Source organism: Hyperolius riggenbachi, chromosome 3 (genome assembly GCF_040937935.1).
Source record: "Hyperolius riggenbachi isolate aHypRig1 chromosome 3, aHypRig1.pri, whole genome shotgun sequence".
In the NCBI taxonomy this organism is placed as follows: domain Eukaryota; kingdom Metazoa; phylum Chordata; class Amphibia; order Anura; family Hyperoliidae; genus Hyperolius; species Hyperolius riggenbachi.
Window position 1 is genome coordinate 212960126 of NC_090648.1, and position 23628 is coordinate 212983753.

General features: G+C 45.5%; 1 protein-coding gene across 2 annotated transcripts in view; it reads left to right on the forward strand.

Moving 5' to 3' along the window:
- CLK3 (CDC like kinase 3) overlaps positions 1–23320 on the forward strand; it is a 48661-nt gene extending 25341 nt beyond the window's left edge. For both annotated transcript variants that reach the window (XM_068272568.1, XM_068272567.1), the window contains 6 exons: positions 887–981; positions 3016–3145; positions 14491–14573; positions 19587–19666; positions 22071–22161; positions 23083–23320. In XM_068272568.1, coding sequence (XP_068128669.1) covers positions 887–981; positions 3016–3145; positions 14491–14573; positions 19587–19666; positions 22071–22161; positions 23083–23265 — 662 coding nt within the window. In that variant the 3' untranslated portion in view covers positions 23266–23320. The remainder of the gene's footprint in view (positions 1–886; positions 982–3015; positions 3146–14490; positions 14574–19586; positions 19667–22070; positions 22162–23082) is intronic.
- Positions 23321–23628: the final 308 nt, after the last annotated feature.

Below are 23628 nucleotides of genomic sequence, written 5' to 3' on the forward strand. Positions count from 1 at the left end.
AACCGCTCAGACAAAACGCTAGCGGTTGCGTTTTGCGTTTGCGGTTTTCAGTGGGTTCCAGGCCTAAGAGTTCAGGGAAGGAAAGTGGCAATGCTTGCTATGGATCATTAAGCTGCTTTCACAGTGGGACGTTACAGGTGCACGTTAGTGCGCCTGTAACGCTCCCCCAATGCACAGCAATGTAACACAAGTGGGCTGTTCACAGTGCCCACGTTGCGTTACATGTAACGCTGCACGTTTTAGTGAAAGTGCAGCATGCTGTGTGTCTGTTTGCACATGCTCAGTGGGGGGCGGAGAGGAGACGGGGAGATGCCGCTACAGTAGCCGCGCACATGGCTACTTAATATGCACTGCACTGGCGGCCGCTGATTGGCCGGCGGGACCACGTGATGTGGAGTGTCTCGCTCCGCATCACGTGGTCCCGCCGGCCAATCAGCGCCACTCTGGGAGACCTTATGCGGATAGAGCCGCCTAACGCGGCTCACTCTAACGTCCCCTCCCGCACCACCATGCGTTGCGTTAGGGGCACGTTATGCGTCTTAGTGTGTAAGTAGCCTTAACATCCTGCAGTCTGCCAGTGTTTTTGCTGGGCATAGCAATTTTCACCAGCAGCATTTTTTTTCTCTTTGGTTTTTTGAAAAGAAAACGTATTCACATATCAGTGTTCCAAACATAAAGTGGGGTTATACCCACTCACCTTTTTAAATAAGCAGAGCATGCTTGATGTGCTTGTTACAGTATGTTTGGTAGGCAGATCCTTGGTGTGTTTTGTTTTACCTTGCCATCATCTGCATAGCTGTTCCAAAAGCAAAACTTTTCTACCAAAATGTTTTGCTGTGCTTGGGCTTGTAAGTTTGACATTGTTTTTGTGTGCCATTTTGTTTAGTTCTGCATGATAACAAGCTGACTCACACAGATCTAAAACCAGAAAATATACTATTTGTGAATTCAGAATTTAGCACCGCGTACAACGAGGAGAAGGTGAGAAAATATTTCTTACATGATCAATAAAGCTGTATTTTTATTTTTTTTATATAGACACATATTTACTGTAACAGAAGCAATATTTAATGTAAAACTGTTTTTATAGACATTTGAGTAAGGCCCATATCACAAAGATTACCCTCCCTGGTGGTTAATTTTTTTTCTGGATTTATAGGTCTAAAAACTGTACATTTTTGTTTTTTAAAGAATTTTAGGCCTCCACTTCTTAAGTCATAACTCCCGCATATAAGACTAGAACACAACATTGTTGAAATAATTAAATTTATGAATAAACTTAAAAAATGAATAGTGCAGAGGGAGACCTCACAATAGGGGCAATAGAATTGTGATTCCTTTCAGACTTTTTTTTTTTTTCCCCTTTGCTATCAGTCTTGCTGCAACAAACACGCATCATAGTTGGTGCTTTTTCTTTTTGGAGTGGAAGGAATACTCCATAAATTGACTGAAGTCTGGGCAGGCAGAGGTCTGTGCAGGTTGCAGGCAGATAGTAGTGAAAATCCAGGCAAAAATCAGTAACAGTAAGGCAGAAGCACTTAGCACAGAAGCAGTTGGGAATCAAATGGGTATGTTAACATCCTGTGCTTTCAAATGAGCTTATCTGCAATCTCGGCCATGGCACGCATGTGACATGGGAGAAATCAAATTACAACTCGTGATTAGAGATAAATGATGGGAAATTAGACAGGATAAACTCTGCATGCATGCATGCATACCGGCTTTTTTTTTTTTTTTCTTTTTAAACCTGAAGTTAGGCCCTCTGACCCATTCATCTTACTACACTTTGTAATGTTTTAGAGACAGAAATGACCTGTTTAATCAGAGAGCCAGGTGCATGTAATGTAATTTTCAGAGTTTGATGAAAGCAAGATGGCAGCCCCCATGACATCGCATACACATTTTTCAGCTCATTCCACCAAATGTACAGTGGTTTTCAAAAGTATTCGGCCCCCCTGGAAGCCTAAGCCTGCTTTAAAGAGACACTGAAGCGAGAATAATTCTTGCTTCAGAGCTCATAGTTAGCCCCTGCTAAAACGCCGCTATCCCGCGGCTAAACGGGGGTCCTTTCACCCCCAACCCCCCCCCCCCCCCCCGCAAAATCAACGACCAAATTGGTCGTAGATTTTTGCTGCTCCTAGAGGCAGGGCTAACGGCTGCAGCCCTGCCTCTCAGTGCGTCTATCAGCGGCGCATCGCCGCCTCTCCCCCGCCCCTCTCAGTGAAGGAAGACTGAGAGGGGCAGGGGAGAGGTGGAGATACGCGCTGACAGACGCGCGTGGGGCAGGGCTGCGGCGGTTAGCCCTACCTCAATCAGGAAGAGATTCCCGGCTGCACGGAGGGGATTTCGGGGGGTAAGGGACCCCCGTTTAGCCGCGGGATAGCGGCGGTTTAGCAGGGGCGCACATGCCCCTGCTAACTATGAGCTCTGAAGCGAGATTTATTCTCGCTTCACAGTCTCTTTAAATATCTCTAACTTTATCCCTGACCTGTCTGGTGTGTTCTTTGGACTTCTTCATGGTGTTGTTGCTCCCAATATTCTCTTAGACAACCTCTGAGGCCGTCACAGAGCAGCTGTATTTGTACTGACATTACACACAGGTGCACTCTATTTAGTCATTAGCACTTATCAGACAATGTCTATGGGCAACTGACTGCACTCAGACCAAAGTGGGCTGAATAATTACGCACACCCCACTTTGCAGTTATTTTTTTTTTTTTAAGTTTGGAATTGTGTATGATTTTCGATCCACTTCTCACGTGTACACCACTTAGTATTGGTCTTTCACGTGGAATGCCAATAAAATTGATTCAGGTTTGTGGCATTAATATGACAAAATGTGGAAAACTTCAAGGGGGCCGAATACTTTTGCAAACCACTGTAGATGCCTGTACATTAGCAAAAGAATGTTATGTAGGTACGTGAAACATGCTAGAGATGAGATCAAATGAAGGGAAGTCTAGTTCAGGTTTGCTTCAAAGTTGAAAAGTTATTTTGCTCTTAATGATCTTGCAGAAATGCGATGTGAAGCATATAAAGAATTCCAGTATCCGGGTTGTAGACTTTGGAAGTGCCACATTTGATCATGAATACCATACTACCATTGTGGCTACAAGGCACTATCGCCCTCCTGAAGTCATTTTAGGTAAGTAAAAGGTTCAAGTATGTGAGAGCTGTAGAAGGGAGATGAAAATAGTCCAATTGTTTTATCTGAGAACTTCTGTCACAGAGGTCACCCAAACCTTACAGAATTGCACTGGGATAGGTTTGAACAGAATGAGTATAACATTTTTTTGGGTTTATTTGTAAATGCATGGCAATTGGCTCTGCAATGGCTTAAAGTGAACCTGATGTGGAAGTAAACGTATGAGATAATGACTTGTATGTGTAGTATGGATAATAAATAGAACATTAGAAGCCAAGAAAAGTCTCTTTTTATCTTCAATTTTATAGCTTCATTTATAACATTGGTTTATAAACTGCAACTGTGACAGTCTGATGGACACTATTTTAAGCAGTAAAACAAGCAGAACTAATGATCCTTTGAACTTTCCTGCAATAAATTCACACCCTTTAGAATATTTGTAAGTTTATTTCATCATGTCACTTCAGGTTCACTTTAAATAACATCTCTATTGTGCCTGTTGTACAGAATTCAAAAAGCATCAGTTGGGTTACAAGCAGCATACATTTAAAATGAGGTTTGTCCAAACATTTAGGGTTGATGGTTTGTGGCTAAACAGCCAAAAAAATTGCAGTTGTCGCAATAAAGTTGATTTACACGAGGCACTTATCGTGACCTTTAGACTGCACTGTGTGTACTCCTGTTCGTTATTGCCTAAAGAAGCGGGAATATACCCGCGAAACGCATTGCACTGTATGTTGGAGTATATAAATACATTTGTTTGTACTAAAACCGACAGTATCATGTCTGCTTCGGGGAGAGGAGTCCACCACCGCCTCCCGAGGAATTTTAAAGTTTTTAGATATATTTTATTCTGTTGGCGCCTCTGTTCTCCTTACAATACATGTGGTGTTAGTTTGCTTTCAGTTTGACACAACCATAAATGCTCAGCTGTACTACTAAATTAAAAATTCGTCAGACTGAAGCCAAACTGATCAATTGATGCTTACTGGAGGTACAGCTAATGCCAATGCCTAATGTATACTAAGCTTTAGACTAGAACCAAAGAAAAGCACAGACTATTTTATTATTATTATTATTATTATTATTATTATTATTATTATTGCTTTATAAAGTACCAACCTATTCCATTTACCATTGCATTCAGACTGGTATGAATTTTCTGCCCCAAGTTGTTGGCAGAGGCAACTGCTTTAGCATTCTTCGATCCACTTATAAGTTGCATAAACATACATTATGACTCGATCGACAGCATAAAGTTATGGGGAACCAGTGCTTTAAAGACACGTTTTTCCTCTACAGCCACGTGGCCTGTACTGCTCAAAAGGGAAGGGAGGAGGTACGATGGGGAGGCGCACTAAAGTGGTGTCAAGAAGGGCAGCAAAGAAGCCACTTCTCTCCCAAAAAAAAGTCAGGGACAGGTTTATCTTCTGCAAAAAGTATGATAAATTGACTGCTGAGGACTGGGGCAAAGTCATATTCTCCGATGAAGCCCCTTTTTCGATTGTTTGGGGCATCTGGAAAAAGGCTGGTCAGGAGAAGAAAAGGGGAGCGCTACTGTGACGAATCAACGTTTATTCGTCCTAAAAAAAGTAGTTAGAGCCTTATAAAATATTCCCTGTTGCCACTATTAAACAAAAAATGACAGCAGATAGGGAAAGGCTTGGTTTATAAAAAGACCAGGGAAGCCTGGGGTTAACAGTTCCTCTCCCTGGTCAACTGTAGCAAATGCTCTTGTTACCTAGTTTTCCGCACCTCCATGTGACCAAGGGTCCTGGGCATTCAGGGACCCCCAACCAGGCAGAAAGAGGGAAATCTCACACCTCCACTGCCTAACCCAGACTTGGTGGCTCCTCAGCTCCTTACATGAAAAGAGCAGCCACAGGAGGTCCTGCTAACATCCTGCAGAAGCCACTTAGAGACTACAGCTGGCTTTCTCAGTGCCTAGTAGGAAACCTATCTGTGACCTCACAAATATGAAATCCATCTTTTATCATAAAGATGACTTCCCAAATAGGCAACGGCCTTTAGAACCCGCTTATTCTGAAATTTGGAACCAACCACACGATTGGATGTTTCTGAATTCAAGGTAAGCCCTGCCAAAGCAGAGATATGCATTTTGGGGTCACCGTTCACTCTAAACCCCCCCAAGTTTGGTATCAACGTTCTTGATAAATTCTGACAAACCTAAAAATGTTATTAGATTTAACATAACTTGTACGGCTTGCAGATGAGCACACCTATCATGATTCAGGTAAATTCTTGTTTCTATGAGAGGGGCAGAGACCTCCTGCAGCAAAGAGGTGTGTGTGATCCACGCCCCCTAACCCCTCCTTGCTGGAGTGGGGGCTATAACCCCAGAGAGCCCAGAAAGCTCTGGGTCCTTTACCTTCAATCTGATGCCTAGTAACATCCTGGCAGCCCGCAAGGACACGGGCCAAAACCTCCATCTTGGAACTACTTCTAACAAAGGCCTGTTGGCCGCATGGCAACCGCCATTTTGGGACTTTCACCAAAGACTTGCGATTGCCGCATGGACTACAAATAACGGTATTTGAACTGTATATAATCGGACATTCTGTTTCTTTTCCTCTCTTCCCTCTGTCAAATCAATCTGTTCTAAAATAAGCTGTGTGTATGTAGTTTAGAAATAAACGAACGATTTTTATCGTTCAGCCTTGTGCCTTTTCTGGTCATCTGATTGCTGCTATAACGAATCTGCCCTCTGAAGAGTCAGTCATACTACCGCATTGTTTATGGTTTGCTTATAAATTGTTGATTTGCTTGCTAGGTTGTAAATAACAGTTTCTTCCTTCTAGGATTAGCTAGTACCAGATTTCCTGTGCGAAATCGATAACTTTCGTTTCTCTCATCATACTCCAGGACAGCTCACCTGAGATTACCATTGAGTCCCTCCCCTATGGAAACAAATGCAAATTAAATCAATCAATCAGCCCTTGGTCCCACCCTATATAGCCAGTCCTCTCCTTCCCATCATCAGTTCTTCATTGTTTCCGCTCACCCATGGACTAGTGCAGTGTTTTATTGTTTTATACACCGTAGGGGAGCGTGCTATAGCACCTATGGTGGAGATAGGGTCTCTTTTTCCCCATGAGAGGGCAGTCTATGCTTGTGTGGGCAGGACGGATGGATGTGTTGGAACGCCTGGGGAGGCAGAGAACACTACCTGTCGGCGCGAAAAGCTCTGGAGGAGAGCCGGGAGCGTCCTCTCTCATGGCCGCCTGTTCTAAAATCTAGGTGCGGCGTCTTCCTGGCCGAGGCTGGAGGTCACGTGGGCGCGTTCCGGAATCCGGAAGGGAAGCTGAATGAGACGCGTGGAAGCTCCGCCCACCGCAGTACGAGTGGTGGTTCAGCCGGAAGGTTTTTCTTTGACCTCGGGAGGCGGGGCTGAGAGCGGAGATCAGCTTTTAAGCTGCATGGTACACGTGAACGCTGACACGCTGTCTGTGCGGACATGGAACAAGCGGAGGCCACCGCAGACAGCAGGGTACCAGCTGCGGATGAGACAGCTCAGCAGACTCAGGTACAAGGCAGTTTTGATCCCTGCACAGGTTACAATGAATTGTTTGGCATGGAACTGACAGAGATTGTTTGTTTGTGTCTTCTCTTACAGAAGAATGCAAAGTCAGCTCAAAAAACAAACAAGTGCTCTAAATGTGGGGATGTTTTACCACCTACTTGTTCTAGATCCTCATGTGACAAGTGTAGGCATAATAGGGATTCTAGCACAGATACTAATGTGGTAATGATCGATTTAATGAGGTCAATGAAGAGGGAATTGACAACCACATTTGCGGCCTTCAGAGCTGCTTTCCCCATGCAGCCACAGCCCCAGCCCCAGGTGCAGGTACAGCCGCAGGCCCTCCCCCCGCCCCAGGCAGTAGTGGTCAGTACTGATCCGATACCAGTACAGGGTCGGACACAGGCTGAGGAGCAACCACTGGGACACGGTCCGCAGCAGCCGACACGGGGGTTGCCTACGATTTTGGGGCTAGTTGAGCCTGACTCTCCCAATGAATCTTTTGAGGAGGGTTCGGGGGAATCATTTGAGGAGGGGGAGGCTAGAGATTCAGAGGGCCAGACAGCTTCCACATCTAGAAGGGCCATGTATCTGTTTAGTGTGGAGGATACGGCAGAGCTTTTTCAAGGCTGTATACGAGTCCGAGAATATCCAGGACTTTACTCCAGCCACATCGGTTCAGGATGATATTTACAGGGGACTGGAGGAAACCGGTACCAGAACGTTTCCGGTGCACAAATCTATTAAAAGTGTGATATCAGCTCAGTGGAAACTGGAAACAGCCTGAAAAGAGATTATTCATACCAAAGTCGTTTAAGAGAAAGTTTCCCTTTAAGCAGGAGGATCAGGATGTATGGGGAAAGTGCCCTAAATTAGATGCACCATTAGCCCAGTACTCTAAATCAGCAGACTTATCCTTTGAGGACGCGGGCAGTTTAAAGGATCCAATGGATCGTAAGGCAGAAATTCTTCTGAAAAGGGCATGGCAGGCAGCGGCTTTTGGGTTTAAACCCGCCATTGCAGCCATCTGCCTGGCGCGCAATTTGGAAAGGTGGATGCGGGGGTTAAAAGCACACTTAGTGGCAGGTACCCCACATGAAAAAATCTTGGAATCCCTACCAGTCATGTCCAAGACAGTAGCTTTTTTGGCTGACGGGGCCACTGAATCTTTAAGGTCCACAGCCAAGACAACTGCTCTCATAAACTCCGCTAGGCGCGCAGTGTGGTTAAACACTTGGGTGGGGGATGTATCCTCCAAACATCGGTTATGCGCTATGGAGTTTGAGGGGCAGTTATTGTTTGGCAAGGACTTAACTGACATACTTGAGAGGTCCTCAGATAAAGCCAAAAAATTTCCAGACAAAAGGAAAAGAGGAACAAATAGGTCCTTTCAGGGGAAACGATATTTTCCCAGACGAGATGGAGGCAGACAGAGCTCGCAGCAACCACAGCAGCAAAGAACAAGGAGATGGACTTATAATGCAGGCAGGGCAAAGTCTACCTTCCTGTTCAATAGGCCACAACCAGCCTCTGCAAAGCCTGACAAATGACGGAGACTTACAGGTGGGGGGAAGGCTTCTTTATTTTTTTCAAGCCTGGCAGAAGATAACAGGGAATGGTTTTATTTTAGAATTAATAAGAAATGGATACAAAATAGAATTCCGGGCCCAGCCCCCCAGGAATTTTGTAATTACAGGAACTCCCAGGGACCCAGAAAGGGTGGTAGCAATTCAATCCTCTGTGATAAAATTGTTACAACAGAGAGTAATTCAGAGGGTTCCGGTTCAGGAATATTGCAAGGGGTTTTATTCCCGAGTGTTTGTAATTCAAAAACCGTCGGGGAAATACAGAATGATCCTCAACTTGAAACCCCTGAACCCTTACATTCTGGAGAAAAAATTTCGGATGGAGAGCGTCGCATCGATCCGCAATTTGATTTGGCCAGAAGCGTTCATGGCCACCTTGGATTTGGAGGACGCTTACCTCCACATCCCTATCCATCCGCATTTTCAGAAGTTCCTGAGATTTGCGGTAATTATGGGGGACGCGGTATGCCATTATCAATATCGCGCCCTGCCATTCGGAATATCCTCCGCTCTGAGAATATTTACGAAGGTGGTAGCGGAAGCCGTCGCTCATCTACATCTCCAGAATGTAAGGGTCCTGCCATATCTAGACGACTTTTTAGTTCTGGCAAATACAGAACAGGCGTTAAAAGAAAATTTACAGCTCTGCATCCAAACCCTGGAGGCTCTAGGATGGATAGTCAGCAGAGAGAAGTCATACTTACAACCCACTCAAACAGCTCTATTTCTGGGGTTAATATGGGACTCGAGTCAGGAAAAGATTTTGCTACCGGAGTCAAAGGTAGACAAGTTGATGACAATGGTGAGAGACTACGAATTAGCCCCGACAGTTTCCTTACGACAGACAATGACCCTGTTAGGTCAGATGACGGCAGTAATCCCGGCAGTAGAGTGGGCTCAAGCTCATATGCGGGAATTACAGGCATGGTTACTACAGACATGGGACAGACAGAAGGCCTCCTTGGACAATCACTTTGCCCCCCCACAGCCAGTATTACAGTCACTCCACTGGTGGTTGGATGCAGACCGGCTAGCCAGGGGTCGTCCCTGGATGCAAAAGGATCCAGTAAAAGTTTATACGGATGCCAACGCATGGGGTTGGGGAGCCCACTGTCAGGGGCATCAGGTGCAGGGGCAGTGGTCTCCGCAGCTCAGTCAGAAGTCATCAAATTTCAGAGAGCTGATGGCTGTCAAATTGGCACTTCAGTCGTTTCAACCTCAGTTACACAACAGAGAAGTAACGTTGTTTTCAGACAATATGGTCACAGTTTCCTATATCAGAAAGCAGGGGGGAACCAGAGTCCAGAGTCTCAGAGGGTTAACCATGGAGATCTTAGTCTGGGCAGAGGAACAGGTGATGTCACTGACGGCAACCCACATACAGGGGACCCAGAACCGTTGGGCAGATGCGCTCAGCAGATCAACCCTGACGGAGGCAGAGTGGCAACTGAACCAGGAAGTTTTCGATCAGATAGTAGCCCAGTGGGGCAGACCAATATTGGATCTGTTTGCCACTCCACAGAACGCAAAGACAGCAGATTTCTGTTCCCTACATCCTTCCTCTTCAACAGACCGGTTGGACGCACTAACAGTAGAATGGCCGACAGGCCTATTGTACGCCTTTCCTCCGTTCAACCTGATCCCAAGAGCCCTCAACAAGTTGTGACACTCACATTCAGAGGTGATATTCATAGCACCCTGGTGGCCGAGAAGGGCCTGGTTCCCGTTTCTACAGACCCTAAAGATAAGGGGCCCTTGGCACTTAGGAGCCAGGCTAGACTTATTGATGCAGAACGGTCAGCTACATCCAGATCCGGGGTTTCTCCAGCTTACAGCCTGGATCCTGAAAGGCAGACTTTGAGTGGTTTAGGATTTTCACAGAGGGTTATTACCACTCTGTTAAGATGTAGAAAAGAAAACACACGAAGAATTTATTCCAAGGTATGGAAGGTTTTTTGTTCTTGGAAGGAGAAAAATAGTGTCAGATCAAATGACACGAGGTTTATTTTAGAATTTTTACAGGATGGCGTGGACATGGGGTTTGCAGTCAGCACCCTCAGAGTCCAGGTGTCAGCATTATCAGTTTTTTTGGACAGGCAGTTGTCCACTGAGTTGCATATGAAGAACTTTCTAAAGACAGTGGCCAGATCACAACCTATACCAGTAAAAGTGGTACCTCCCTGGAGCCTATCACTGGTTCTTGATTTTCTGATGTCAGATGTTTTTCAACCAGCAGATGCAATCCCTATTAAGCTGCTAACATTAAAGGTAGCCTTCTTAGTCGCCATTACAACAGCAAGGAGAGTGGGAGACATACAGTCCTTGTCAATAAAAGATCCTTATATGATAATACACCCAGACAGAATAGTCTTCCGACCAGATCCAACATACCTACCAAAGGTAGTCACAGGGTTCCATAGAGCTCCGGAAATTATTTTACCATCTTTTTCCACAGATCCTAAAAATAAGGAAAGGAGGTTGGCGAATCTAGACGTAAGACAGGCGATTATTACCTACTTACAGAGGACACGGCAGTGGAGAAGGTCCAGCCATCTGTTTGCTTTATTTTTAGGTAGCCGTAAGGGGTTACAGGCTTCAAGAAGTTCCATAGCCAGATGGATCAGGGAGGTTATAGGTTTAGCTTATAAGGAGTCAGGTAGAGATATACCCACAAACATAAAAGCACATTCTACGAGGTCCTTGGCAGCCTCCTGGGCAGAAAGATCGGGAGCAACATTAGACCAGATATGCAAGGCAGCTACATGGTCGGGACATTCGACATTTGTGAAGCACTATCGTGTGGAGTTGCTATCCAGCCAGGATCAGACGTTTGGACGCAAAGTGCTTCAGGCAGTCATCCCACCCTAAGGTAAAGAGTTCTCGCTGGTCTCAGGTGAGCTGTCCTGGAGTATGATGAGAGAAAGGCCGTCCTACTTACCGGTAGTAGTGTTTCGGCGAATACTCCAGGACAGCTGCCTTAGTACCCAGCCCTAATTTTGCGTATGTCAGAGGAATAAATAATTAAAGACAGAATGGGTTGAGCTAGATACTCTTCTATTGAACTGATGATGGGAAGGAGAGGACTGGCTATATAGGGTGGGACCAAGGGCTGATTGATTGATTGATTTTAATTTGCAATTGTTTCCATAGGGGAGGGACTCAATGGTAATCTCAGGTGAGCTGTCCTGGAGTATTCGCAGAAACACTACTACCGGTAAGTAGGATGGCCTTTCTCGATTGTAAACACAATTCGAGATTGCATCATATAGGGACCCAGTAACCTTTCTTTAACGTCACATTGCTCACAGTCTTTAAGCCGTCAGGAGTGACTCTTCCCCGAACGGTGACTGGAGCGTGTTGAACGTGATTGGGCTGGCTACCTTATGATAGCATTGGGGTCTCTTCACCCTAGTTGGAGACTGTCTGCTCCATTCATCCAATCAGACAGTGGTGGCAGTGTATTTACCCGATTTCCAGCGCGAAATCGATATTTTTAGTTTACCGATTGTATATACAATCAGAATTGTACATGTATGGGCACCTCCAACCGATCTTAACCGTTTACTACGCACACAGTGAATTTGCCTCCAGAAGTCTCTAGTGCATGAGACCTGCATGGCAACAGTGGCCTAGTAATACGAGATTGGTGGATGTTTGTCCCATTACATATTGTCGGCAGCTGCGCGACCAATCTTTGTCAGTCTGTTCACTGTACTTCCTGCGTATGCTAACGGGAGCAGATTAGACGGGATTGGCACGCTCTGTCGCCTTTTCCTTTGCTTTCTTTCCTCTGACGATCCAGCAACCGGTCTCGTTGTCCGTCTGCGCCCGTACTTCCTGCGTACGCTAACGGGAGCAGATCTCGACGGGATCGCGAGGCTGGATTGTCACAGCTACCATAAGTCCTGTGTCATGCCAACAGTAAAGCATCCTGAGACCATTCATGTGTGGGGTTGCTTCTCATCTAAGGGAGTGGGCTTACTCACAATTTTGCTAAAAAACACAGCCATGAATAAAGAATGGTACCAAAACACCCTCCAACAGCAAGTTCTTCCAACATTCCAACAACAGCTTGGTGAAGAACAATGCATTTTCCAGCATGATGGAGCACCGTGTCATTAGGCAAAAGTTAGAACTAAGTGGCTTGGAGACTAAAACGTTGAAATTTTGGGTCCGTGGCCTGGAAACTCCCCAGATCTTAATCCCATTGAGAACTTGTGGTCATTCCTCAAGAGGCGGGTGGACAAACAAAAACCAACTAATTCTGAGAAACGCAAAGAAGTTCTTATGAAAGAATGGGTTGCTATAAGTCAGGATTTAGCCCAGAAGTTGATTGAAAGCATGCCCAGTCGAATTGCAGAGGGCCTGAAAAAGAAGGGCCAACACTGCAAATACTGACTCTTTACATAAATCTCATGTAATTGTCAATAAAAGCCTTTGAAAGTACGAAGTGCTTATAATTATATTTCAGTACTTCACATAAACTGAAACAAAGATCTAAAAGCAGTTTAGCAGCAAACTTTGAAACTAATATTTTTGACAGTCTCAAAACATTTGGCCAGGACTGTATCTGTAGTACAGCGAAGAAATAGAACATTAGTTCACAGATATGAGTCTCATGATGTTTGCATTACAGGAAGAGTGAAACTTCAGTTGTTCTCTAGGCAAAAGCGCTTATCTGAGCTCTCCCAACTAATTTAGTCAGAGCAATGCTATTTTCTAAAGCACTTGTACATCAAACAATGAAACACAACTTCAGATAAGCTTTTACTGCAGAGAAGTTTAAAGGTTCATTAGCTCCAGTCTGTTTCATAGTTTAAAATGCATAGTGTAGCTTATAAACTGAAATATTACAGAATGATGCATTTTTTTTTAAAGCCATATACCGTATATACTCGCATATAAGCCAACCCGCATATAAGCCGACCCCCCCCCCAACTTTTCCCTGAAAAACAGGGGAAAATGATTGACCCCCATATAAGCCGGGGGTAGGAAATGCTGGATTGGTGCAGCCCCCCAGTGTGTCCCAGTATAGCTAGTATAGTGCCCAGTATAGGTAGGTAGTGTCCAGTATAGCTAGTATAGTGCCCAGTATAGCTAGTAAAGTGCCCAGTATAGCCAGTATAGCGCCCAGTATGGGTAGGTAGTGCCTCAGTTTAGCTAGTATAGTGCCCAGTTTAGCTAGTATAGTGCCCCAGTATGGCTAGTAAAGTGCCCCAGTTTAGCCAGTATAGTGCCCAGTTTAGCCAGTATAGTGCCCAGTTTAGCTAGTATAGTGCCCAGCATAGGTAGGTAGTGCTCCCCCGCTCCCCCCTCCCCCCTGCGGCCGCCGCTGCTATTACCTGCTTAGGCAGCGGCCGCTTCCTAATCCGCGTTCCTCTTCTGAACTTCCAGCGTGTATCACAGCAGCGCGCCCGGCGCTGCTGCTGTGACGATGCAGTGTGCAGGAAAGAGCGCGGCTCCCTATAGCGGCGATCTGTATCGCCGTTACCAAGGGAACCGCTCTTTCCTGCCCCTGCATCGTCACAGCAGCAGCGCCGGGGGCGCGCTGCTGTGATGCACTCTGAAAAGTTTCAGAAGAGGAACGCGGATTAGGAAGCGGCCGCTGCCTAAGCAGGTAAAAGCAGCGGCGGCCGCGGGGGGAGCGGGGAGGGGGGGGGGAGCGGGGCGCGGACCACCCACCAGGGAAGACTCGCATACAAGCCGACCCCCCCCAACTTTTAACCCCTTTTTTGGGGGTCAAAAATTCGGCTTGTATGCGAGTATATACGGTAACTAAAAATACAAATGAATTTTATTTTTTATTTTTATTTTTTTTGCTACTAAAAATGTTTTATTAATGATCCGTGCTACACATACAATTCATTATATCATAAGTGTTTTTTGGGGCTTTTTTTTCTGCTTCAGTGTCACGTTAAGTGTTGTTGGTGATTTTCCTTCAGTGGTGGTTCTTCCTCTCTTCCTGCTATCCTCAGTGTTCCTAATGTCTCAGCTCTTGACTCCCTAGATTTTTTTTCACATCGGCTTTCTTGGCAAGTTAAATTTTTCTTCTGGCCTATACCATTTATATAGAGAGATTGTAAGCTTGAATGAGTAGGGTCCTCTTCTCTGCTTCTGTTATCTGTGCAAAGTTTTATGTACAGCACTGAGATGTATCGAGTTGTTGCATGAAAAATATATATTTATGTAGTTCCACCTTTGTTTTATTTTTCTTGTAGAACTGGGTTGGTCTCAGCCTTGTGATGTGTGGAGCATAGGATGCATCCTGTTTGAATATTACACTGGCTTCACGCTCTTCCAGGTACTGCTGAGGATGCATTTTCTTGTTGTTGTGTTTTTGGGGCAACATTCACATAATTTTATTTAACAAATGAATATGATGGAGCAGTGCAGGTTCAGCAGTTCAGTGCTGTATTCTACACACAGGTGTTAAACCCGGCATTTGTTGCTCAAACGCTGTCCATTCAAGTGATTGGAAGCGCTTTTTATACACTGGACCGGCTTTTCTCTATTTGCATAAAAGCCCCTCTCGATCCTATGCTGTAGCATGTGCCATGTTTGCCACATCTGTGTCCCCCTAGGGGGCTCAAAATGCAATGATAAAACATCGGTAACAGATTCTAAAAGCGTCTCTGCCAGAAAGCAGAAAAGCATCTACCAACGCCTCTGAAAGCCCATGTGAACTGGCCCTTAAGGTGGCCATACATCAGGCGACTTGGTGGCCAATCGACCATCCAATTTGATTATTATAATCAAATTGGATGAAAATTGGTGCTGCCAAGTGCATGCCCGATCGACAAAGCGACCAATTTCCATCCCGAAATGGTCAATCGCGCATGCCGCAAGATGTCTGGCCGAAATTGGTTGGTGGGGTGTGCGTCGGTATGGCGGCCGATTTCGGAACAAGCGTCGAAACCCCCGCCGCCATGTATAAATGTGCCCCCCCCCCCCCCAATGTATAAATGTGACGGCAGACGCTAAGCGCCAGTAGCGCGTACGGAGAGCCACCCGGAGGTTACAGGCACCGCACGGAGGCTGCTACAGGACAGGTAACGTATAAATGCACACACTGGGGGGGACATTTATACATTGGGGGACAGTGGCGGATTTAGCCAATTCCCTGAAGATTTCATGCCGAAATCTGACAGAAATCGGCCTGTAATTGTAATGTATGGGCAGAATCAACAAAGACATATTTTATCTCTAATCAGATTCGATTAGAGATAAATTTGTCTTTGTCGAATCTGCCCAGAATCTTTAGGTCTATGGGCACCTTTAGGCAGGGCATTGCATCTCAGGTTACTGATGCAGCGTTTGCTGTGGACTATGGTAGGGGTTATAGTCAGAACTCTCATTCCCTGTAATGTGGGATCTATGGAGATCCTGGACTAATCTACCTGTCTGGGAGCCCCAAGTGCCCTTACCACCTGGGAAAGCCTTCTAACACAAGGTTGCATTAGAGGGCTTTCTCATTCCCTGCAGACCATTTCCAAGCAGCTCCTGGCTTGGAAATGGTCTGAAGGGAAAGCACGTCGGGCAAATTTAAAAGGTACAGGAAGTTCAAATGCAGTACCAGAACTAGCAAGGGCTGAAACAGACTACAGTCTCTTCTATCCTACAGACATCAGTTTAACGAGATAATGCAATTACGTGTTAGCATGGACACCGCATGCAAGCTATCTCCTGCCCCCTCCTAACATCTGCTATGGGAATTGAGAGCTACATCACCTTTAGAGTGCTCTGGGCTTCCAAATGGGCGGGAGCAATACAGGCAGCATCCCAACACTCATACTGCCTGGGACCACCACAGTAAATCTACACCCCTAAAGGGGGGGGGGGAGGGGGTAGAGGTTGGCATAGGCAGCACCCCAAGTGCTCTCACCACCTGGGAAAATAACCCACAGCTACTCGAAGCTAAACTAACACTAGGATGGTAAGAGCTAATTACCACACACTGAATGCCTGGGCATTGGTTTTGGTGAGAGGAGCTGAAATGCGTTACACGCGGCACGCCTGCTAACATATAATTGAATTATAATGGGAAACTGCTGTCACTAGAACAGATAATGTAATCTGTTTCAGCCCACACTAGTTCTGATACTGTAGATGCATTTGCACTTACGGAGCCTTTTAAATTTTACCAACAGGCTTTCCCTGCAGACCATTTCCAAGCCAGGTGCTGTTTGGTAATGTGCACTTGCCATCCTTGTGTAAGTTTGTTTACTTTGGAAGTATGCTTTCAATATAATGCTGTGCGTTATTCTGACAGACTGCAACGCTCTGCTGATGTACCGGTGTAAACGTATCACGAAGCAATAATTCCATTGGCTGCTCTACCTCTCCTATGAGCTTGGCCTTTATTAAAAATATGTTATCACTTCTTGGAAGTGTGGTCCATAAATTGCTGTGCACATGTTCTTTTCTGGTCGGACTCATTTTCTGTGTACAAACTTTCAGAAAGGAACTGACTCGCCTTTGGACTGTATTGATTATTAATGAATCAAAGAGAAGGACTGTATTGATTATTAATGTTTATATATACATACACATATGACAGTTTTTCCTGCATAAATAAAACCGCTAGAATTCTGACAATGGTACTTTTATTGGGTCATAATGGTTGTCTCTGTTATGGTGGCCATACATTGTAAAATTTTTCAATTTTTTTCGATTACCGTATATACTCTACTAGAAGTCGCAAAATTTAGGACTGACCCAAAGTACAAAAGTGGAGGGGTCGACTTATAGTCGCATAGTCCTAAATTTTGCGACTTACAGCCTGGGTGGGGGTGTGGGGTGTGTGTGTGGAGGGGTTACTCACCATCCATCGCTGGGCGCAGTGTCTTCTCTTTTCCCTCGCTCGCACAGTCTACCCCCTTCGGAGATGGTCCGGCTCCCGATGTCACATGACGTCGGGAGCGGAAGTTACAGCGCGAGTGGAGGAGAAGCGAGAAGACTGCGCCCAGCGGTGGATGTGGTAACTGACAGCTGCAGCAGCGGGGAGAGCGGGCAGCATGGAGGCAAACCTCGCACCTTCCACAGCCTCTATCTTCCATCTACCACGCATCCCCTTGTGTTGATACCAGCGTCTCCTGTGATGTCATCACAGGAGACGCTGGTATCAGCGCATGGGATGCCTGGGAGAGGAAGTAGATGGAAGATAGGTGAGATGTTTGCCTCTATTCCCGCTCTCCCGCCGCTGCAGCCTATACATGGGGGCACCTGTACTGGCTAACTTACCTATGCTAGGGGCAACTATACTGGCTACCTACCTATGCAAGAGGCAACTATACTGGCTACCTTCCTATACTGGGGGCAACTATACTGGCTACCTACCTATGCTAGGGGCAACTATACTGGCTACCTACCTATGCTAGGGGCAACTATACTGGCTACCTACCTATGCTAGGGGCAACTATACTGGCTACCTACCTATGCTAGGGGCAACTATACTGGCTACCTACCTATGCTAGGGGGAACTATACTGGCTACCTACCTATGCTAGGGGCAACTATACTGGCTACCTACCTATGCTAGGGGCAACTATACTGGCTACCTACCTATGCTAGGGGCAACTATACTGGCTACCTACCTATGCTAGGGGCAACTATACCTGGCTGCCTACCTATGCTGGGGGCAACTATACCTGGCTGCCTACCTATACTGGGGGCAACTACCTTGCTACATACACTGGATGCACCTACCTGCCTAGCCTATACTGGGGTAACAATACTGGCTACCTATACTGGAGGCACATACCTGGCTGGCTTACATATAATTACATATAGACTTATACTTGAATAATTGAAAAAATCCACCTTGTGAGGGTCAAATTTGGGGGGTCGACTTATACAGGGGATCGATTTGGATTCGAGTATATACGTTAGATAATTTAGTTCGATTATTCCGTTAGAATATAAAGATTTTTTTCAGCATGTCCGATCTGATTTTTCTCAAAAACGGGATAATCGTTCGAATTTCTTGATCGAAAAAAAATATTTTCAACTTTCATTCGATTCGATCATTTAGATCAAATAAACAGGATAATCAAACGTTTTTATTGTACCATTTATGGCCACCATTATGTCCATTAAGTGTGTTTGGATACCTTGTGAGTTAAGGTCACCAATTCTAAAAGTGTGTTCCATACAGTGTTTATAACCACCAACTTTCTTCTCCCCGTTTGGGTGAATGCCACAAAATACATCCATTCCTTAGGAAGGATCAATCTGGTGCAGCGCTGATTCTGTAAGAAAGGGTCCGATGCTCTAACCAAAGTTTGACCATGCTAGTTGGATGCCTCTTTCAGGTGTGTGCTTCACACACTGGTGTCAAAGGGACCTGCTTACTGGCTTTGTTTATAAGGAAGTACATATGGCAGCCTTTATATCCCTCACTTCAGGGTCACTTTGAACCTTACCACAGTAGAGCTCTTGGTGAGAGCCTTGACAAGGAGAAACTCCATTTAAAATTTGACTTCAGCTTGGAAACTAAAGGTAGCCATACATCTAGCGATGTATGGGCAGATTTGACCAAGAGACAAATCTCTCTTATCGAATCAGGCCAATTGCCAATCAATTTCATGCTGAAATGGATCTGGAATTGGCCATGTGTGCTGTCTCTCCTCTGTGCCCCCCTAATGCCCGCCGTGCCAAAGTGCATACCTGTCTGCGGCCTTTGCCTGTCCCTCGCTGCTCCGGGCGCATTCTCCTCTTCTGCATACACACGCGCCCCACGTGGTTTCCTAGTAAGGGCGCGTGTGTGACATCACGTGTGCCCTTACCAGGAAACCACATGGGACATGTGTATGCAGAAGAGGAGAATGCGCCCGGAGCAGTGGGGGACGCGGACAGGTAATGTATACAAGACAAATGACATATCGAGCTTTTCTCCTGGCGGACTCAAAGCGCCAGAGCTGCAGCTACTAGGGCGCTCTATAGGCAGTAGCGGTGTTAGGGAAACTTGCCTGAGGTCTCTTACTGAATAGGTGCTGGCTTACTGAACAGGCAGAGTCGAGATTCGAACCCTGGTCTCCTGTGTCAGAGGCAGAGCCCTTAACCATTACACCATCCAGCCACAGCCACATACATTTTGGCACAGCAGGCATTGGGGAGGACATAGTGGCGAGGCGGTGGATGGTGTCGTCAGTCGTCGGAAAATTGCATGCTGTTCTTGGCGTGCACCTTCTTACTTTAATTATATTTTTGCTCTTTGGGAGCTTAAAAATGTAACATAGATAAGGTGAAAACAGAGGAAAACCGGTAAGTGTGTGTGTGTGTGCTTCAGTAATTAACAATGTCTTCTGTATCCACAGACCCATGATAATATTGAGCATTTGGTTATGATGGAGAGAATTCTTGGACCTTTACCTCGACGCATGATCTATAAAACCAAGTAAGGAAAAGGTTTTTGTTTTTTGTCTTTTTTTGGGGGGGGGGTTAGATTTTCTTGTGGAAAGTGATGGCCGTGATTCTGATTGTTCTGATTCTGAAGCGCTGTGAATGTTAAAGGGACCATGAGCGGGTTTTAAAATCTCAATTTGCACTTACCTGGGGCTTCCTCCAGCCCCACCGTAGGCCGCGAGGTCATCCTGGCTCCTCTCCCGGTCCCACTGGCGGCTCCATTAATTGGCGACTTCAGCCTGAAGTTGCCAGTACGAATCTCTGCTGCGCACGCTATGCGTCCTCACGGCCACTACACTGCATCACGGCAGCCGGCGTTAGAATCTTATGCATGTGTTGGCCGGCATGATGACTCGTAGCGTGAGCGGCGGCTACGCGTACTGGCAACTTCAGGCCATAGTCGCTGAATAACGGAGCCGCCAGCGGGATGGAAGAGGAGCCAGGAGGATGCCAGGGGACCTCTAACCAATAGTCCAGAGGGCAGCATAACCCAATAAAAAGCACTTAGATAAAAATGGTGGTCACTAATATCTGGAACAGAAAGAGGTTAGAGAAGAGATTACTAGAACATCGTATCATGCAACTAGTGTTTTTCTTTTTTCTTAAATTATTGATCCATATTGTAGATTGAGTTTTATATACTTTACATAACTTTTTAATAGTGAAAAAAGGCCGCCAAGCAGACCAAGCAGCAAAAAAAAAAAATGTCCTGCCTCCAAACTAATACTTTACAATATTAACATTTGTAAAGTGCTTCCCCCCCCCTCCCCCCCCCCCCCCCCATAGGACTCAAAGCATACAGATGTCTGTTTTTTTTTTTAAAAAAGCCTCAAAATCAGAGCTAAAATAGTTCCTTCAGCTTACAGACAGAAGGAATTATTGCCCATTTTAGCTCTGTGAGGCACCATGGCACATAACCTTGTGTGTAAGATTGTGCTAAAATGATCAAAAGCGTTAATTAGGGCAGAGGGGAAACAGCTGGTCACCGTGCATGCTGAGGTGAAAGGCTCAGGACAAGTCCTGGAGGAGCAGGAGACAAGGGTTCCTAAATGAGGCAGGCCCATTGGACCTAATTCTGCTAGTCAAATCACTGCAAAAAAACTCTTGGCCACCTTTGTATTATATGCCAAATAGAGGTGTGTACACACCCATGAAGATTATTATTGCCCATAGGGATTGGGACTTGATCCTTTGGGAAACTCCTCTGAGCTAAATAGCCTCTGAACATATTCTGTAGCTGTGGAGGGGGAGGAGGGACAATGGTGGAACACACAATAAAATGGCTTTCAGCAGGGGTGGGGTGGGAAACAATGGGCTTGGACATTGGTCTGCTCAGTCATTTGAGCAAGGTACACTTGCTAGATTATAAGATTAGTGTTTCCTAACTTGTATATATTTTTGGGAGGTGTGTTTGATCTGCGCTTCTGTAGCAGTTTGAACAAATCTTAAATGCAGGGGTTGAAGTTTATGGAGCAGTGTTAGTTCTTGTTTAAAATGAATTCAGAGTGGCATTTGGCTTGCATTGCGCGTTTCCAAAAACAGCCTATCCTGTCTGCATATAGGCCTGGTGCACACCAAAAACCGCTAGCAGATCCGCAAAATGCTAGCAGATTTTGAAACGCTTTTTCTTCTTTTTCTGTAGCGTTTCAGCTAGCGTTTTGCGGTTTTGTGTAGCGGTTTTGGTGTAGTAGATTTCCTGTATTGTTACAGTAAAGCTGTTACTGAACAGCTACTGTAACAAAAAACGCCTGGCAAACCGCTCTGAAGTGCCGTTTTTCAGAGCGGTTTGCGTTTTTCCTATACTTAACATTGAGGCAGAAACGCATCCGCAATCCAAAATCTGCTGCAGCCCGGGAGTATGCGTTTCTGCAAAACGCCTCCCGCTCTGGTGTGCACCAGCCCATTGAAATACATTACCCTAGCGGATCCGCACCCGCAGGAGGATCGCAAACCGCAGCGGAAACGCTCTGGTGTGCACTAGGCCATAGAGTGCTTTCCTGATTGCTTGGGGCGCCACCCTGAAAAAGCTGAAAATTAAAAAATTCATTATATATACCTGCAGGAGGTTTTGTCTAATTCATCCATCCATCCATCCATCCATCCATCCATCCATCCATCCATCCATTTACTAGCCTCTCAATTCCTGCCACAGCTCCAGCTTCACCCCTTCCCACATAGTCCAGAGGTCCAATGACTGCTACGGTTTACACATGCTGCATGGGCAGACAAGTCATTGTGGCAAACTGAGGCATAATCAAAAGATGGTAATAGCCAATGCTCAGTCACTCTGGTAACATCTTGGTGCTGGGTATTTAATCTAAACTGTTTACACATATCTTCATATTAGTCTTTTTTTGTTTTTTTTTTAAACCGACCATTGTATATGTATTTTTCAGAAAACAAAAGTACTTTCAGAATGGCTCCTTGATCTGGGATACGAATAGTGCAGATGGTCGATATGTTAGCAAGAACTGTCATCCTTTACGGGTAGGTGGATACTTTCCTATTTCTAGCTAATTGATTATTTAAAGTGCAGCCGAGGCGAACCTTGGGTCAAAAAACACCTGACGACGTGGGAAGCGTCTGGATCCACCACCTCATGGACACCCCCCCCCCCCCCTTCCTCCTTTTCCCTAAGAAATCAGACAACAGCTTGTTGGTTTGAAGGGCGCTCCTCTTCATGCACAAGCAGCTAAGTGCTACTTCCCAGGTGCAGCCGTGTTTACGCAGGTGCAGCGCACTCGTGCATGAAGAGAAGCCTGGCCCAGATCTTCCAGAGGGCAGAGGGTACCAGTAAGCAGCAGGGAGGAGTACACGGGAAGCCTCTACAGGATCCAGAGGCTTACCTCTTTTTAGGCAAGAATGTATTTGTTGACCGGAGGTTCACTTTAATGTACAGTATATTGTAATAGAAAATATATATACATTACTTGAGTAAAAACATGGAGTTTGGTCGTTGATTATTTCAAAGAAATAATTTTTGGCAGATAAAGCTGTGCTCTATACCACACCACAGCAAACAGTCAAGCTGCTGACTACAGTGAGTGCAGCACTGGGAAAGTCATGAGTTCAACTCTTTGTCCTCTGATAATTCAACAACCTGTATCCTGAAGCTACTGACCATTTGTCATACAACTTACTTATTTTCCATGCATCCAGTTCCTGTAGACTGGTTGAGTTCCGGTTGGTATATTTTTGGCTTGCTGTGATAGGCTAATTTCCCTGGGAACAAAATCTCACCTGCGAGGGTTTTTCTGGATATAGTGCTTCTGTAACAGGTGTTACGAAAAGCATTTGTATATTGTCTTGGTAGGCTTCTCTGGATTGCCCAATCTCTTAAAAATTCATAGTGATCTTTTTGTCTGCTTGTATAGTATTAATTTGCTTTATGTGGATTATTTCTGACAGACCTATAAGACTGAAGAGTCCTGTGAGCATTCCGAGCTGTTTGACCTCCTACAGAAGATGCTGGACTATAGCCCCACACTGAGGATCACATTGCGTGAGGCACTTGATCACCCTTTTTTTAGCCGCTTGAGTCTTGAACAAAGGACACTAGGAAGCAGGACCTCAAGGGACTTAAGCAGATAGCAAAAATGGTGGCCAGGATTCTCACCTCGCCATTCCATAAGACTCACTCCACTGTGAGGCCTCTTGCACACTGCACGCGATTCAGATTCAGATTCCGCTTTTTAATCTGTTTTTACTTCCGATTCAGATTCAGATTTGCAGTTTGCTCCTTGCACACTGCAAATCTGAATCTGAAACGGAGGTAAAAACTGATTAAAAAGCGGAATCTGAATCTGAATTGCTTGCAGTGTGCAAGAGGCCTGAAAGACATAATCTACATTCATGCAAACAAATGTGTAAAGTTGCATGGCAGATTTGCAATTGTAGGTGAGACTTTTATCTCTGTATATTGCTGGCATGGTATTTTGTTTTAAGAATGTCAGA